The sequence below is a fragment of the Tenrec ecaudatus genome, chromosome 8 (assembly GCF_050624435.1).
Source record: "Tenrec ecaudatus isolate mTenEca1 chromosome 8, mTenEca1.hap1, whole genome shotgun sequence".
NCBI classification, from domain to species: Eukaryota; Metazoa; Chordata; class Mammalia; order Afrosoricida; family Tenrecidae; genus Tenrec; species Tenrec ecaudatus.
This window is the reverse complement of record NC_134537.1, coordinates 50,551,273-50,570,270: the sequence shown is the minus strand read 5'-3', so window position 1 is coordinate 50,570,270 and position 18,998 is coordinate 50,551,273. Positions and strand designations below refer to the sequence as shown.

The 18,998-nt window shown below is 41.3% G+C and overlaps 1 protein-coding gene across 5 annotated transcripts in view; it reads left to right on the top strand.

The window, feature by feature from the left end:
- The window catches only part of MYT1L (myelin transcription factor 1 like), a 286,534-nt gene extending 268,861 nt beyond the window's left edge, over positions 1–17,673 (top strand). For 2 of the 5 annotated variants that reach the window (XM_075555667.1, XM_075555665.1), the window contains exons 19-21: positions 5,762–5,865; positions 16,448–16,591; positions 16,919–17,059. In XM_075555667.1, coding sequence (XP_075411782.1) covers positions 5,762–5,865; positions 16,448–16,591; positions 16,919–17,059 — 389 coding nt within the window. Of the gene's footprint in view, positions 1–5,761; positions 5,872–16,447; positions 16,592–16,918; positions 17,060–17,646 lie in introns of those variants that run through there. The other 3 variants (XM_075555669.1, XM_075555668.1, XM_075555666.1) reach the window with 3 other exon arrangements.
- Positions 17,674–18,998: the final 1,325 nt, after the last annotated feature.

Genomic DNA, 18,998 nt, shown 5'->3' with positions numbered 1-18,998 from the left:
AATTAAAATATTTCAACAATGAGCTACAACACTGGAAATGCTTACCTGTCTGCCAAGAAATTTGGAAGATAGCTACCAGGCTAACCAACTGGAAGAGATGCATGTTTTTGCCTATTCCACAGAAAGGTGATTCAAAAGAATGAGGAAATTATGAGACAACATCATCAATATTACTCGTAAGTAAAGCTTTCAGGAGATAATTCAGAACGGTTGCGGCAGTAGATCCACGAATCTAGAAGCGGATTTGGAATAATGGCCATCATTGCTGATACCAGACTGTAGAGGTTTGAAAACAAAGACCATTAGAAAGATATTTACTTGTGTTTTCTTAACTAGGCATAGGTATTCAAACCATGTAGATCATTATAAACTGTGAGGACCTTATTAAAAATGAAAATTTCAGAACACTTTATGTGCCCACATGATACCTGTCCATGAATCAAAAAGCAACAACAAAAACAGAATGCTGCAGGATTTAAAATCAGAAAAAGTATGTGTCAGTGTTTCATACATTCACCTTATTATTCAATCTGTATGCTGAGCAAGTAATCCAAGAAGCTGTGCTATGCGAAGAATAGTGCTTTCTCAGGATTGGAGGAAGAGTAATTAATAACCTGTAAGTAGCAGATGACACACCCTTTCCTGCTGAAAGTGACCAGGATTTGAAGTACCGTATATACTCCTGTATAAGCCAAGTTTTTCAGCACAGAGAAAATGTACTGAAAAACTGGGGTTCAGCTTATACACGGGTCAGTGGCATGAATGGATGTCATCTGGTTCAAGCCCGACTAACAGAAGGAGGAAATCTCAGGAAGCCTGACATAGAGTTAATAGCAAAGTGGGTACGAGATGCATGGGAAGACATTCCAGAAGACATGGTGTGACGTGCCTTCCAGAAACATAGTATTAGTAATGCTATGGATGGCAGTGAAGACTGCGCTTTGTGTGAAAATTACAGCAGTGATGGTGATGACAGTGATCTCAGTGAGGACAGCATCTATGATGACCTCACACCAGCTGAAGCTCTGCATTGGGATACGGATGATGATGAGGAATACAGTTTTGAAGGATTTTAACTCTTTACATTTTAGCTTGGTTGCTGATTGAGCTCAGGGAATACTACTCTTAGGTATCATTGTTGATACCTTATTGTTTTTGTTGAACCTGTTTGACACTTACTGTGCTGGTTTACTAATGTTAAATGAGTTTTTGTCCTTTTATTTATGTTTTTTATTTTAAATAAATATTTAAATACATTACCCCACTGATGTCTCCATTTTTAGTAATTTTATTTTCATTAGTTTTGATTGTTGAAACTCACCAATAGCTTCTGCATTTTCCACCCTAGGCTTATCCTCGGGTCAATCAGTTTTTCTGGTTTCCCAGATAATAATTAGGTACCTCGACTTATCCTCGGGTCGGTTTATATTCAAGTATATACAGTATTTACTGATGAAGATCAAAAACTACAGTCTTCTATATGAATTATACCTAGACATAAGGAAAATAAAAATCTTCACAAGTGGATGAATACACAACATAAATGGATAAAAATATTGAAGGATCAAGGATTTCCTTTTACTTGGATCCTCAGCCAACACTCATGGAAGCACTAGTTAGTAAGTATTATACTGGGCATATGTGTTGCAAATATAAAATATAACTTTAAGGTGTTCAAAAGCAAAGGTGTCATGTTTAGAACTAAGGTGCTCCTGACCCAAGCCATGGCATTTTTAATTCCTTCATATGCAGTTGAAAGATGGACAATGAATAGAGAAGATCAAAGAAAAATTGGTGCTCTTGGGTTAGGAAGTTGGCAAAGAATGTTAAATAGACCACGGATGGTGAAGAGAATGGAAAAAATCTTTCCTGGCGGAGTGGAGCCAAAACGATCCATAGATTGGAGGATGATACGCTTCATCTCAGGTTATCAGAACATGGACTCTGGAGAAGGACTTCAGTGACACAGTGGCTGCAACAATGGCCTCAGACAACAATTGTGACGATGGCACACGAAAAATGGTAACTAACAACTACAACAGATATGTCACCTGTTATTTCTGGTAAACGACCCATAACTTGAACCTTTGGGTTCTGGCGGTATCACTGCTGATGAATACATGGAAAACTTCGACAGGTGTTCAAGATCAGTTTAGCTGGGACATTTCCTTTAAGACATACAATCTTCATCCATGGAAAGAAATCATTCAGAAGGAAATATAATCAAATAGGAAATCATAGAATACCAGTGACTCAGCAAGAGAAATATGGAGCTATCTACTTGATTAAGACCGACAACTTCTAAAACCCTAAAAATGAGGCCCTCATAATGAGTTCAGTCTCTCAGACCCAAGGGGACAATTCTACCATGACCTGCGGGTAGTGTCACTCTGATTCTGAATCGGCTCAGTGGCAATGAGTTTGTGAGTCAGAATTGACTCCAAGGCAGTGAGTTTGGTTAATGTATCCTCATTTGGAAAAAATCAAAGCAAGCCCTAGTCACAACAAATTCATCATCAACATTACCTACACCTACCACAGCTGCAGCTCTTAAACCGTTGAAAAGACTTCATGCAATTGTTTGCACTAAAGTAAGGTTAAATAAAGACTATATGCACCTGGCCTGACTCACTATTCGTTAAAAGGTATAATTAAGAAAGGGTCTCATTTGTAACCTGACTACTGCCTGTATTTTTATGAGAAATAATAATACTGTAGAAGCAATGTGATTCCTTCTTTCAAGGATTGCTTACTGTATAACAGGGATAGGGAATCTTTTTTTCTGCTAAGGATCACTGGATAGTTTAGCATCATTTGCAAGCCATATAAAATTATCCACCTACCAATGTGCCTGCTACCTTTGGTCAAGCCTTTAGCACACGCCTAGTGTGATCGCTGGACATGCTTCTCTTTGGTGAGCTGTGGAATGTTGGCTAGACATTTCTAGGACCTGTCTGGGGGCCAGGTGCTCCTAACTCTGCTCCATAGAATCATTTTCATTTCATTAAAACAGAGCAAACAACTACGAACCAATTCCATTTATCCCACTAAGGTTTCTTTTTCTTTGATTTTTAAAAATCGAGTTAGAGAGAGCAATGACACATTTGTCTTTATGAAGTGTTATTACTTTTTGCTTGTTTTCATCGGTAAATTTCATTCAAGTGTACCCCTGTCTGTCTACAAAGCTAATATATGGGATTTATCCAGTTAGAGCCTCCCCGCAGGCCTTGGCTGGATACTTTTCCCGGTGGCTCACGTGAGAATAACTTGCTGTCCAATGTGACCAACAGAAAAGCAATCGCACATACTGGGTTTTCAAGATGTTTGCACTTGTACCGTGCCTGCATTTTCCTGCTTTAAAAAAAGAAATGTGGAACTTTGGGATCTTGGTAGGGATACCCCCCGGTACTCAAAAGTTGTCTTTATTCCACTTCACTGAAACAAACAAACAAACAATCTTAGTACCTAGGAGCTGCGGTGCCACTGTGCATTATGCATTGGGCTGCAACTGCAAGCAGCATGCACTCCATGAGAGCAAGGTGAGTCTTTCTGTTTGGGGAACCCACAGCGACACATCAGGCAATCACTTCCCATGTATATGAAAGTTAGACAATGAATCAAGAAAATCTGATGGCTTTGAATGAAAATGTTGGTAAAGAATATGAAATATACCATGGACTGCCGAAAGGATGAACACACCTGTGGTGGAAGAAACCCAATGTTTTTTAGACGTGAGGGTGGGGAGAGTTTGCTCATGTACTCGGATCGAGTTATCAGAAGGTACCAGTTCCAGAAGAAAGCCATCGTGCTTGTGCGATGGTCGTGAAGAAAAAGGGAAAGACCCTTCATGAGATGGACTGACACGGTGACTGAAACTATGGGCTCAGACACAAAAACAAGCATGCGGACAGAGCAGGACCAGGGAGTGCCTTGCTCTAACAACAACATCAATGTGGGGTTGGCAGTCACCGGGCTAGGCCGTGAAAATGTCCTCTGTAAATGTACGGATTTGTCCTTGTCCCCAGATGTTTCAAGACCGAATAATGTAGTCCAGTGCGTCCAGATGCCGCTTAGGGTAGCATGTATAATCGGAGATATACGCTGCTAAGCAAGGTGATTCTCGCAAAGCTATACAATGTATAATTTGTCAGTTGATATATTTTTAACATAGAAAATGAAAGTACTTTTAAATCAGTCAGGTATCAAATACGCAGTGTTCTTCTGTAGCCGCCTACCTGAGATTTTATTCAATCTGCATGCTGAGCAAATAATCAGAGAAGCTGGATTATATCAAGAAGACTGTAGTGTCAGGATTAGAGGAAGGTATTGATGCAATACGAAGATGGCACCTTTCTTGCTGAAAGTGGGGAGGAATGGACTCACTTGCCGAGGAAGGTCAAGGATTGCTGTCTTCATTGTGGATTACATCAATGTAAAGAAGGTCGAAGTTCTCACACCTGGACCAATAGGCTATATCATGATAAAGGGAGAGAAGATTGAAACTAGCAAGGATTTCTTCTTGCTTGGATTGATAATCAATGCTCATGAAAAAGCAGTAAAAAGATAAAAAGATCCATCGCATTTGGGTAAATTTGCTGCACAATAATGCTTCAAAGTGGCAAAAATTGCCTTCAAAGTGGCAAGAATATTACTTTGAGGACTAAGGTGCACCTGACACAAGCCATGGCATTTAGAATTGCTTCATAGGCAGGTGAAATTTGAACATTGAATAAGGAAGACTGAAGAAGAATGAATGTATTTGAATTATGGTGCTTTCAAAAAATAAGTCCCACGGACTGCCAAAAGAACAAACAAATTTGTCTTGGAAGATGTACAGCCAGAATGCTGCTCAGAAAGAAAGATAGTGAGACTTTGTCTCATGTGCCTTGGGCCTGTTGTCAGGAGATACCAATCCCTGGAGAAGGAGATCACGCTTCATCAAGTGAAGAGGCAGCAATAAAGAGGAATGACCGCCACCACATGGCTGGACACAGTGGCTTCAGCAATTGGTTCAAATAGAAGAACAATTGTGAGGACTTGATGGTGTTTTGTTCTGTGGCACTTTGGGCCACCAAGAGTTGGACCCAACTCGACAGAGCCTAACGACAACAACCTGAAGTCTATCACTATTCTCCAAGTCAGTCTTCTTCACATTGGACTGTCTCATTTGGTAAATGTGGTAGAATAGTACTTAATACTGAATTCTACTTTTGTTTACATCTCCTGTCTGTTTTCCCAACCAGAACATAAGCTCCCTGGGAGCTGAGATAAGTCACTGTTATTCATGAGTATATCCACAAAACCTGGCACAGGCTCAGCAAATCCACAGAATGGGTGAGAGTGTGAGAATGTGCATGACTACACGTGCACATGAATAATCAAGGCACCCCAAGTAGCTGGAGTCATAAAACATGCCCGGACAAAGGCCATTTCTGCCCCGTGTCAAAGGGCAGAGGCCTTGCAACTCAGATGGGTTATTTCTAGGGAGATTTAACTTTTCAATTCCTGTGCACTTGTACCTCAATTAATTTCCCCTTCTTCCTCCCTTTGCTTGTCTTCCTTCTTTTTCTTGTTTTAAGCACCTAAAATTGAGGGAAGAGAGAACGGTGAATAGAAAACCATACACGTTATAGTTAAATTCTTTATATTAATTCAAGAGTTAGATTTTTCCATCAATTTCCATTCAAAATATAAAACAAACATTCTAACTGTGAGAGTTTTACATATTGTAATTATAATATACTAATATTTGTCATTACAGGTATAGAAAATGATGAAGAAATCAAACAGTTAGATGAAGAAATCAAGGAGCTAAATGAATCCAATTCTCAGATGGAAGCTGATATGATTAAACTCAGAACTCAGGTAACAGTTTTTGGAAGCCCTAAACATTCGCTGTGTATACACACTACTCTTACAGGAGAGCAAAGTTCTATCAAACTTTCAGAAATGCCCCCCTTTTTCCTCTACTCATTGTTTTTTATCCGTTAGTTGTCTACCCACAAACATGGGTTCGGCTGAAATCATATCGATGGTGATCTTTTCTGTAACACAGAGACCATCAGTTTTCTATATGTTTGCTCTGTCTTTAAAGAAACATCATGGCGAATAGTCATCCCCAGAGGATGGCCCATTCCTGCCACAGATTAGGTGTTGTTCTTCTGAGGTAATTTAGAACCTTGAGATTATTTGATTGCTAGGTTTTTGACAGCCAGTATTATGAGGATTACAAATAAGGAGAACCTAGGTCCTAGGACTTAACTCCTCAGTGCTTCAAGAGGGTAGAATTTTTCCTATGTCTATTCACATTTTCAGACCTTCATACCTTAGCCTGAGCAGGTGCATAAAGATGTGCAACTGGCAGACGTGTGTTCAGAAAGGAGGGAGGGGAAGGCATCCCCACGTGCTAAGTGTCTGCCACCAGAGTAGTTTCCATCGTGTCCAGGCAAGCACCAGGTTATGAACACCATTCCTGAGTATATCTTTAAGAATCCGTAGGTAAGTCACAAGGGGCCGAAGGTGGTTATGGTTCTTATTTGGCCTTACCTTCGAGCAACAAGGATTAGCTATGGGTAGAGTAGTTATGATTCCTACAAGGTTCGCAGTTAGAAATCACCAGCTGCTTCTTTGGAGAAAGATGGGAATTTCGATTCCTTTCAAGAGTCGCAGTCTCAGGAATTCACAAGAGCACTTCTACCGTCTCCTGTAACATCGCTGTGCGTCAGTGTCCACTTGTCGGCATGAGTTTTCGGTAAAGCAAACACTGCTTTCCCAGCAAGTGGAGATGATTGTGATGACAGACTTGGGAGCAGGGTTCAGTTCCCTCATTTCAAAGTGGGCAAACCTACCGAATGATAAGGAAAAGTAGGAGCTGTCCATGGATCAGGAATCTGTAGCAGGAGGACGGGCTATTGTTTCATTTCATTCTCACTACTTGCCAAGAAGGTATATACTACTGTCAGGGTAGACCAGCCCACCAGCCCCTGACACAGCATCACAGGCCCTGTAGGCACAATTGCACAGCGATAATAAGTAAAGATTACAGTAAAGTCAAAGAGCATGAGAGAGAGAAGAGGGATTGAAATAAGGGAGTCAGACACATCTCATGGTAGCATGCTCACCTCAGCCTCACTTGGTGATCCACATGGAGAGAGAGAGAGAGATTGAGATTTATTGCTAACCAAGGCTTTTTTAAAAATAATCATTTTATTAGGGGCTCATACAACTCTTTTTACAATCCATACATGCATCATTTGTGTCCAGCACATTTGTACATATGTTGCCATCATCATTCTCAAAACACCCACTCTCCACCTCAGCCCCTGGCATCAGCTCCCCATTTTCTCCTCCCTCCCCGCTCCTCCTCCCTGCCCCGAACCCTTGATAATTTATAAATAATTATTATTTTATCATATTAACCAAGGCTTTTATATTCTCTGGGGATGTGCAAACTTCCTAATTACAGGTGAAAACATACGTCACAAGAAAGGGTTGTGCTATTGGTAATACAGTAATGGGAGGGGGGTGATCTAGGGGTGTCCATGCAATGGGAAGGGGAGTTATTGTGGGTACACACGTAACAAGATGGGTGGATCCTAGATTCCGGGAGGCAGCTTAATTTTGGATATCACTGAGCCGGTTTGACCTGTTCTCTGGCTCACTATAGAAACCATTATCAGTGGGGTGTAAATTCCACCAACAGGAACCAAACTGATGACAGCAATCCTTAAGGGAGAAGTAGCCCATTGTCCTTAACAGCAGGGAGTGGGCCCCACCTGTGGTGGGCCCAGACAGTAGTCTGGCTGCTGACTGCCTTCAGGAAGGTAACTGGACAATCATTTACCATTAGCTGCAAGCAGTGTCCTAAGTCTAGCATCTATTTGGGGGAGAAGTCTTTCTGTTTCCCACATACTACCAGTTTCATATTACAGATGGAGAATCTAAGGTTCAGAGAGGCAACATTCTTCAGCTAACCCAAAATGATAGCCACCAATAACCAAGCTGGATTCTCACTCGAGCCTTTCTTTCACATCGCATGCCCTGCCTAACGCACCTTGCTGCCTTCCCAGACCTTATACTAGCCTTTGATTCACTGAACATCCAATTTAGGAGGCAACTTTCTTTGCTGGTCAAGGAGTCCACTTCACTTTGTTAACACAGGTAAGGGAGGTATTTCTAGTCAACTAGAAATTATCTATACTTCTGATACATTGTTGTGAACTTGGACCAGTCTATTCCCCAAAGGGGCACTTCCCTAATGGTAGAAAATATTCATGAGTGTTTTTAGAAGATGCTTCCACAGCATGCGTAAAGTTGACTTGGAATGGGTTCAGCGAACTAGTCATTATGGTGGCAGTACTAGCAGCTGTCGATTACTCGGTGCTACTGGATGGCAGACCTGACCTACAGGCTTTGCATAGACTGATTAATGTAGTCTTCTAAACAATCTCTTGAGATAGGTCTTTTCAGGATTTCTGTTTTATTGCATGCAGAAACTAGAGGGATACATATAGTTCACAGTGCTTGGGACACACCAAGCAATATATTCCCTCAGCCCTATCGTTCCCTGAGCTAGTACCACATGCTCTTGTACCACTAAGAACAGGAATTGAAGATCACTCTCAAATACAGCTGGCAATATAGGCTACAGAAAATTGTTGAATTTCTTCAATGGCTTAGACTTTATGCAAAGCTTATTAGAAAATAATTTGTGCTGATACCTTCATGAACTCCTTTCTTTATATCCCCATCCAAAGGCCAGATGAAATGCTGCTTCATCCTGGCTTTCCACATTTATAAAGTAATGTGTACTCTCCTTTGCTGGCTCCTTGACTTCACTTTTTAAAATGTTTGACTATTGTCGTGTGAAAGCCTCCCTACTTGTCTCAAAAACTGCAGGAACGTAAGAGACTCTGATGCCCTGCTAATGATACTCTTATTCTCTTTACTGAGCAACGGCCGGGAGGGACGGAGATTCCACACTTCTGTTTGCTTTTTCTGCGCCCCCCTCCCCCTACCTAAATCTGACCAAAGATCAGGTCGTCTCGCCAGGGACCACCTAGCATATGAATTCATGAGATAGTACCGCAAGGAGGACAGTGGGTGGTCAAAACCGTGAGGAGCTTGACTGCTCTAATAGACAGAAGGTTGGAGGTTCAATCCACCTAGAGACACCAAGAAGGTAGGCCTAGTGATTTGCTTCCACGAGTCACAGCTTTGAAAACCCATGGGGCACAGATTTATACCCACATAGTTCTGTACTATAAGCCAGAATCCTCTTGATGGCAACTAACAGCAACATGGCAAAGGAAACATAGGCTTGTTTCCAGAATCCAAGTCCGTAAGAGCCAAGAAAGGCCAGTGAGATGTTTATCCGTTAAACAAGATACCATGTGGTGTTCTCCTTTGAGTCAAGTGCGTTGAGGAGGTCGGAGACGGTCTCTCAACACTGTGGCTCTGTAGAGATGATCAAGGAACCTTCAAGTGACCTCTGAGAGTGGCCTTGAAAGTGAGCTTTCTAGACCGATTGTGATGATGTATATACAACTCTTTTAAAGAGTGACTTAACTAGAGAAGTGTATGATGTGCCAATTTTGTATCAATAAAACTGTCTTTGGAGAAAGTGAGCTCAGACTTCTCCAGAAACTTCCCTCTTATCCACTTGTCATACTAAGTCCCATATAAATTTTACATTTAAATATATTCTACTTCTGGAAATAACATTTTTATAAATTGATAACCTAACCCAAACTCATATTGTAAGGGAGAAAAAGGGCCCAAAATTCAGGAAGGAGGGGGAAAAATAGCCAATACTAAGGGCTCAAGTAGAAAGAAAATGTCTTGGAAATGATGATGGCAACATATGTACAAATCTGCTGAATACAATTGATGAATGGATTGTTATGAGCTGTAAGAGGCCCCAATAAAATGATTTATTCACAAAAATTCAAATATAACTTATATAGACACATTTATTAAGTCTAAAGCAGGAGAAGGAAAATTCATCCTGATGAGAGAGACCATCAGCAAGAGGCCATGATGGTGTCCAAGGATTTACAAAAACATGGCCACGCCAATAAAACACGGGAACACTAGAAAAGCTATCATGAAAACATGACTATCGATAAATTAATGCCACATAATTAGAGGTTGATGAGTGGTTTGAACTATTGAATGCAGCTTGGATGGTCTGATATGTAAATCCCTACCTAATTCACAATTAAAAAATAATTTATGTTTTTTTAAAAAGCCTCGTGGTTGCAGTTGGGATGAAAGAAACAAGAAAGGGACCACTCTAGGGAAACACACACTATCCTGTGCGGAAATGCTCACAACACTGGTTCAGGCCCCTCATCCCACAGCCAGGATATGATCATGACCACTCACAGCCTAGTCCTGAAATTCCCTCAATGGCATGCTCAGTTGTCTCCAACTAGACTGCCCCTCCCTGGACGGGCTAGTGGAGTGGTAGTAATCCATTTTCTAATGCACTCTGCCTGATGACAAAGCTATTCCCATTGTCATCTAAAAATCGGAAAGAATTCACTCAAAAGATAAATCTATGTAGAGACGGAAAATGGATTTAAAGCTTTCACTGTCAACCTTCCGAAAACTCAGTGCTCAGAGTGTAAACTCTAAAAAGACTCCCCTTATCTTACAGCGGAGGAATCTGAAGGCTGGTGTAGACAGGCCACCTTTGGAGGTCATGTTAAGGTAGCAGCAAAATCAAAATCAGAATCTTGGAAACCTAACATAACAGAATTTCATTCTTTTGATTTTAAATGGTTGAAAAAGAATGAAGAATTGTCTTTTTAAAATGTATTACTGAATCAGTGATTATTTAGCTATATTAATTTTAAGTCCTCTTTTTTGCTTTAGCACAGTCTGGATTTTGTATATGTTACACTTCAAATTTCTTGGTGAACGGGCAAAATTATAGAGGGAGGGGGAAGGAGCTTTATCACAGGATCTATGCGTATCTGTGCAGGGAAAGACAATCTCCCCTAAAATCTCTAACCCAAAGTCCTTCTTTGAAAGGTCAAAGGTATTTGGTTCACTACCTGGTTGTAAGAAAGCCAAGTTAAAACAAACACACCTTTGTTTAACTGAACACATGAGCTTACTGAACTGGAATGTGAATAGTGTGGGAATCAAATGGTATGCAGATTCTCATTGCATCTGAAAAACCTAGACTCTCTTATGCTCTGCAGTACAATCAGAAGGGACTTATTTTCCTTGAAGCATACTCAGATCAGAAACACTAAATTCCTGAACAATTACAGAATCTCTGCATTAGGCTTTGCTCAATCGCTCAAAGCAGCTCAGCACCTGCAGAATTGTTGTAGGTGCCCCTGAGGAAGCATTTTCCCAGTCTCAATTCAACTGACTACGATGCAGCTCAGACTTTGAGGTACTTATGACCCACCCCTGGGGCTGGGCCAACACAAGGTTCTATTTTGGATTTCACTAAATTACTAATGACACCTCAGTAGGTTTGTCATCCCAATCAACTCAATTCACACTAACAAGCATATTGTTTATAGCTCAACACTGGGATAAAAGGGAATAAAACTCAATCTAGGCCTTCATGGGACATCTATAAATTGCTTCTTATTAAAGCCACTGGGGGCTCAGGTCCGATGCTGTCAGGACCAGGGTTCCCTCCTCTCCCCCGCTCACCCAAAAGAAGAAAAAAAATCCCCATGAAGTTACACAAAGGGCGTCTCCAATAAGCAAGAGAGCAATCATACCGGCAGGCAGAGTGACGTAAGTAAAAGGGAGCCGCACTATGGATGTTCTAAGGGGCTTGCTATCAGAAAGACTACACCGTCAGAGCTACAAAGTCTCAAAGAAAGAGAGGCTTTAAGAATGACCTCCCCTCCCCCACCACAAAAACAGAATGACCGCATAGGAAGCACTATGGGATGGCGTAATTTCCGGATTAGCTCCTAATAAACTTGTTTGGGAAAACCAAGAAGAATGAAAAAATGGTGACAAACACATCATTTGGAAATTATATCATAAAAAATTGTGTTTAATTTAAAGGAAGAATGGGCCCAAACAGAAACACAGGATTTCAAAAGACAAATACGAGTGAGAGGGGGAGAATGTTCCAGGCACAGGAAGACAGGAGCTCAAGGTGGCCAGGGTGGTTTTCTGCTGTGGTGGAACGGTCAGATGCAGTCGAGCTGCCTTGTTGGGAAGGTGGCGTACATGCAGATGAGTATTAGATTATAAAAGAGAAGTAGTTCTTTGAGAGTAGCTTATCAACTGGCTGAGAAATTTTATAAATTCTGTCTCATAGAGTAAATGAACCAATGTTAAGCAGCTTAGTACTAATGATAATTAGTGTTGTTTGTTGTTTTAGTTTTGAATCACAGTATATCTGTAGCCCCTCATTAGATTATAGATGATTGCACCTTTTAACAAAACTTTTCTGATGTAATCCAACCTCCATAAAGTTACTAACTACCAATCCCTGTCTAACTGCAAGCAGCCGCTTAGGCCTCAAAGAGCATGTGTCCTTACACGTGAAGCTAACAGCAGAAGGCAGTTTCCCTTTAGCAAGGATACACTCGTTTCTTAGGATACTCAGATACTTCACACTTTTTCCTGAAGATATTTTGTTGGCTTTCTTCGACAATGGAACAAAATATTTTTTTCTAAAAACATATCGACTATCTTGGTTGAACTCAGTCAAGACCAGGATCAGCAACCTTCTTCTGTAAAAGACAAGATAATAGACATAAAAAGACAAAAATAAACATGTCTTTTCACCATGAGATGTTCTGCCTATCTCTGCACACGATCCATATCAAGCGAGTATTGCTATTCTCATTTTTCAAAAGTAAGTTCCCGAGATCGGCCCAACTAATCGAGTAATCCTGAAGCCCATGGTCCACCGAGACACTGAACTGTGTTGCATTCTAGAGAAAGGGCCCAAGGAAGCAAACAGAGGAGACCGTGGGTAAGATGTGAGCGTTTAAGTGCTTGTCAGATAATTCAGGTAAAGGCAAACAATTTGATGGAGTTAAGGTCATGAAACTCAAGACATAAGTAGCAACTCTACCTTTTTAAATGAACAAGTCTATATTTTCTCAGATCCCTTTGAAAATTGGCATGGGCTTGGCATGCTATTATAAATCTTCTTACGCCGACAAAAGATTATAAATTTTCAAAAGATTATACATTTTCTTATGACGACAAAGATCACCACACATGACTTATGACATCCAGGCAGCAACAGTGCCCCTTTGAAACCAATGCTTTGAATTCACTTTTATTGGGACTGCATATTTTGTTCCATTGTCGAGTAAAGCCAACAAAATATTGGTTCTCTTCTGGAGATGGGCGAAACCTTTATCAATAGACCCATCCATCCCGGGGTAGAGCCGAAGCGAACTGCTCCTGTCAAGCAGGATGGAAGTGATGGCGTAGCTTCTCTCCCGTTCATGGGGCACGGGGAGACAAGTCACTTTTCCCAGAGGGTTGTAGACCTTGCAGTAGGAAACACCAGCTGAAAGAGAATTTATCCCAAACGTGGCACCATGACTACTGGCTGGGGGAAGTCAGACAAGCAGCAGTGACATAGCCAAAAAAAAAAAACCCACAGGTATTTTGACCTCTAAAATGAGGGGCTAGTAAGAATTCCAAGACATAGCCTAAGGCAGTGGTCCTCAACCTTCCTAATGGCGACCCTTTAATACAGTTCCTTATGCTGTGGTGACCCCCCCCAACCATAAAATTATTTTCATCGCTACTTCATAACTGTCATTTTGCTACTGTTATGAATTGGGCGACCCCTGTGAAAGGGTTGTTCGACCTCTAAAGGGGTGGTGACCCACGGTTGAGAACCGCTGGCCTAAGGCAAGGTCCTGGCCCAGGAAGTTTTTTCCATTGACTTGTCCGTTTACACGGAAACCAGACTGACACTTAAAAACCAATTGGGAACAACATGAGAGAAACAGCCAAGTAGTGCTGGAGGAGCTGAGCAAGACTTCCTGTAGGCAGAGGGTTTTGAGGGTCAGAGGGACGCTGGGAGCTCCAATCAGAGACAGCGAGGAAGGGGCACTGACAGGAGGTCTCGCGGATGAGAGGAGTGACTGCTAGGCTCACATGCAGTGTGGAGATCTTTGTAAGACCTCCTCCTTCCAGGTTTGTCCCTTCTCGCTCTCCTCCTCATTGAAAGCCCACGTGCCATGGCTCCTTATGTCACAGCCCTCAGTTACATTTGAAACTGGGCAGGCCTCCCTGGTTCCAATTTCTATCTTCAGTATCGAGGCCTGCTGTCCAGCTGCCTCCAGCTCTGAATGTCCTATAGATTACCCTGTCGAAAGTAATGGGATCCACTATGAAAAACAGAATGGAAGAGAAGCTGCTCTTCAGGAGCCTAACTATAGGCGCTGGGTCAGGAGGATCCACCCATCCATCAACTCATGAGTTTGCCATTCTCGTGACATGAGTCCACGGAGATGAAAGCATTCATTTGATAATGACCAGGGAGAAATGGGAAACGTTTACCTTGTAAAGGTACCGAAAGAAACTCTTAGAACAATGAGAGCCCCCAAAGGGCTAAAACCTGGAGAGAAGAGTATAGACAACCCAGCCCTTATCAAAGGAGAAACCCACCCACCAGGCAAGCACCACCTCCGGATTATCAGCCGCAGGTGGGACAGTTGGTTTCTAACCACGAATGTGTGCTTGAGATTGGTGGATGACAGCTAGGAGGCACTCACATATCAGACGGTTGTCAAATAAAGAGGAAGAATGTGATATAGTAAATAGAGAGAGAGCAGACCAAATGGCCCGAAGGACAATCAGAAAATGAACCAGAGGGAAAAGAATCAAGGAAAGGCTCATGGGAAATGGCCTTAGGAGGAACAAGTAGGGGAAGTGAAAAGGAAGTTCATAGGACAGCCAAGAGAGGTGTGGCCATGAGAGATAGGTTAGCGGAAAGGGTGACTACATAGCAAACGAGGAGGCATGCATTGGGGCTGTTACGGCCTTTTGTCCTACGCTGTGTGCGCTGGGTTGGGTTGTCTGCGCTAGCAAATCAATGACACACATCTATGGACAAGGAAGAGTTTTATATCCAAACGTCATTTCATATCGAGCAGGCATCCCAGCCCAGTCCCACTCCAAGTCATAAAGGCAGTGCTAGCCAGAAACGTCTTCAGGCTCACATAGCTACAGGCTCGTGGCGGGGAAAGGCAAAACAGGAAACAGAAAGATCACAGGCTGTGGGTGCAGAGTCCCAGGGATCCAAGGTCGAGGGAAGCATGGCAGGTTACCGACAGCTCTCAGGTTTGGTGGCCTACATAGACCACCTGGAGGCAGACACAGAGTGCCAACATGGATGATGGAGAAGGGCAAGGGAGAAGCAGTTCCCAGGGCCTCTCATACTCATTTAAAAGGGCACCCCGCCAAGGAGGTGTCACCAGGCTACACTTGATTGACAGGAACCTCCACACAGGTACCATCAAGTTGACCGCTGCTGTACGCTGTGCTGCAAAATTTCAGAGACCATTGTGTAAAAGAGGGACAGCTCTGGTGCCATATCTGGGAAATTCCATGTAAATAACAAAGTCTGGAAAACCAGAGACGTGCGCACATTCAAGCGCTCCTTGCCTTGTGGGAACTACATTCTCTCTGGATAGTAGAGGAATCACAAGGAGGTCAGAAGTCATGATAGGCCTTCAACTGATCCATGAAAGCATACATGCCATCACGTATTGATAAAAGCCGATTGACTCCAGGGTCTTTATCTGAGAAGACAATAACATAACGTAAAATAAGTTAATTTTTAACATTAACCTGGTGCAGCTGAGTCGATGTCCCATTTGTGGGTTGGAATAGAACTGTGCACCCTAGGATTTACAATGGATGGTTTCTGAGAAGTCGATTTCTGACCTTCTAAGACGTCTCAGGGTGGACTTGAACTTCCAACTGTGACGGTCTCAGCTGAGAGCATTAATGGTTTGCACCACTCAGGGCCACTACAAGATTAGATTCGGGCTAAAAAAATAAACAGTATTAAGAGCAAGTCTGTAAAATCTAACCCAACTTTATGACTCGAGCCCCTCAAGTCAGGGGATGGAATGAGATAGTATAAGAATAAGTGGCCATAAAATAACATGTGTGATGACAAACGGACTGTCTTAAACATTGCAGTCGCCCAGGAACCTACCTGCCATTAAGTCTACCTCAGAAAGACCAGCCGTTTGAATCAAGTTGCCCAATTTTCAAGCATAAGGGATCAAAAGCATAAAATTGACCCTCAAAAGAGAAAACTCAACTTTGAAGCCTTTCCTTTAAGCAAAAGAGGTTTTATCTTGGCGCCTGGTCAGACCGTTGCTCCCCTCCCCCTCCCTACCCCCTCACTGCAAGTGCGCATGCTTCCCTCCCCGCTTGCCTTGAATGACATGTCGCACCAATCTGTGCATTTTAGATCACCACAATGGAGAGCAACCTGAAGACAATAGAAGAGGAGAACAAAGTAATTGAGCAGCAGAATGAGTCTCTCCTTCATGAACTGGCCCATCTCAGTCAGTCTTTAATTCACAGTCTAGCTAACATCCAGCTGCCGCACATGGTGAGTGCTTGAGAGCGCGAGCTAGGGAGCGCAGCGACCTTCCGCCGTGCGCACCGTAATGAAGTAGATGTCCTTACTATGACAAAGATCCATGGTGCCTCGGCCATTGGGTGTTTGCGGTTACCAGCCCCAAACCATAACGTTAACTTCTAAAAGAACATTGGTGGGGCTGATCCAGTGTGTCCCATAACATTAAGTATGCTCGCAAGTAGGCATTTTAAATATTACACAACAGTAGCCCTATGCTATTAAACTATTTTATGCTTATGTGAATATACTATTAAGAAAATAAAGGTTGTATATGAACTACTATTTAATATCTCGTAGGATCCAATCAATGAACAAAATTTTGATGCTTACGTGACTACTTTGACGGACATGTATACAAATCAAGATCGTTATCAGAGTCCAGAAAATAAAGCCCTACTGGAAAATATAAAGCAGGCTGTGAGAGGAATTCAGGTCTGAACAGCTGCTCTAGTGTTGGAAATCTTGCTTAAAAAAGGATGCCTCTTGTTTTTTGCTGCTGTAATTTACCAGAAAGTGTTATATATTTATTTCTGTTTGAAACAGTGTTATGCTTACAAGACTTCATAATGATTTTATGCCTTGCTTTAAAGATAGTAACTGCAGAATAGTTTTTGAATACATTCACATTTTGTACGTTTTCATATAAGCTGACATAGTGTGATATGCCATGTAATGTTTATAGCTGCTAATGTATGCACATTTTGGGGGTATCTATATTTCTGAAGAGGTAAGCTGATAATAAAAAATAGAGTGTAAATTCTTTTTAATGCTTTAGTGATTAAATGTTTTAGTATTTTGAACTGAAATGGACAAAAAAGAAAAAAAACAGCTTTGAATGACAATGTTGCAGTCCTGCAGCCACTTTTTAAAACACTATCATTTTGCCTCATGTTGGAGGGTTTTATGGAATTTAGGAAATACATTTTGTGTGCATATTGTTTCATAGCAAGAATTGGTTGCAAAAATGCTTTATTTTTGAACAATGCCTGGAAATATTATGTGATGTTTCTGTTTGTTTGTTTTAGGAGGATGGTGTATGGTGGGGGCAATAAATGAGGTTTTTTGAATTCCAAGGAAATGGCATGGATTAACTATAAGAAATGAAATAAGTAATTTATTGTAAGACAACATCAAGCCATGGAAACTTGACAGAAGATTCAAAGCAGCTTAAACAGCACTTTTAAATTAACTCCTAAGCATTACATGGTGTGAATATGGAAACTTCAGTTAAGACAGGAACTTATCAGAGGTGGACAACATGAAGATTTTCTTTTTCATTTTCAATAAACTTTGGAGCAACTTTCTCTTATCTCCCCTAGAGTTTTGTGCCCCTCTGAACTGTCAGTTATTGCAATGTAGTTGAACGGAACCTGTGTGTTTTCAATTTAAATTAAAAGATCATTTAAGAGCATTTATTTCCCCTTCTAACGCTTTACAATTATTATTATCATTATTTTACCTTTGGGGGTAAGACACAAATGACCTTTGTGAATATTCTACTTACTGGACTGACTTTTCTGCTGAATTGGGTAGGAAACACAGATCAGTAAAGTTTCTCCCTCTTCTGCCCCCTCATCCCACCCTTGGCCCTGAACAAGCCTTCGGTTCTATTCTGAGTCCCCTTAGTATGCCATTTATGTTCGAACTTCTGTTGACCATAGAGCGTTTACAAAGCCTTGTTGTTTGAGTTATTGTGAACTATTCTAAGAACGAATGCAATCAGATTTTAAAAGTAACGAAATATACTTCAGCACTTTTTTTTGCTTTAAGCTAGATCATTTCAGACTTGTTTATACCTTCAAGATTGGATTGTTTTATTCCAAATGACTGCACTATCTGTATGCATAAGACCACTTTTTATTGCTGCATTTTTCCCATTTGAGTAGTACATTTGATGATGTGTTGTGTTATCTGATGTTGACTTGATTTATAGTTAATAGCATCTCTTTTCCTTCCATGTCTTGATGTTATGCAGAAAGTACAAAAGTACTTTAAAATTTTGTTATGAAAAAAAAAGATGGGTTTTGTAAAAATAAAATAAAAATATTTTTAGCAGAACAGGACTTACAGGGTCATTGTCCCCACAATGTGCCAGTTTTGACTATTTGCACTTACCTTGTCCTATATATCCGTACGGAGGTGTGCAATTCCTGTGTCATTAGCCTTGTGACACTGAACCTGACAGATTATAGCAGAAGCCCTCACGGCTGATCCAATAATATTGCTAAGGGAGACTACAGGGATCTCACAACAAATATTCTGATACAATACTCAACCTCGGTATATATATATATGTATAAATATATGTTTATCCCAGCGGCACTTTATACTGTTCACTGTACAAAAGCTTACAGTTTTCCACGAGGACTTTAATAAC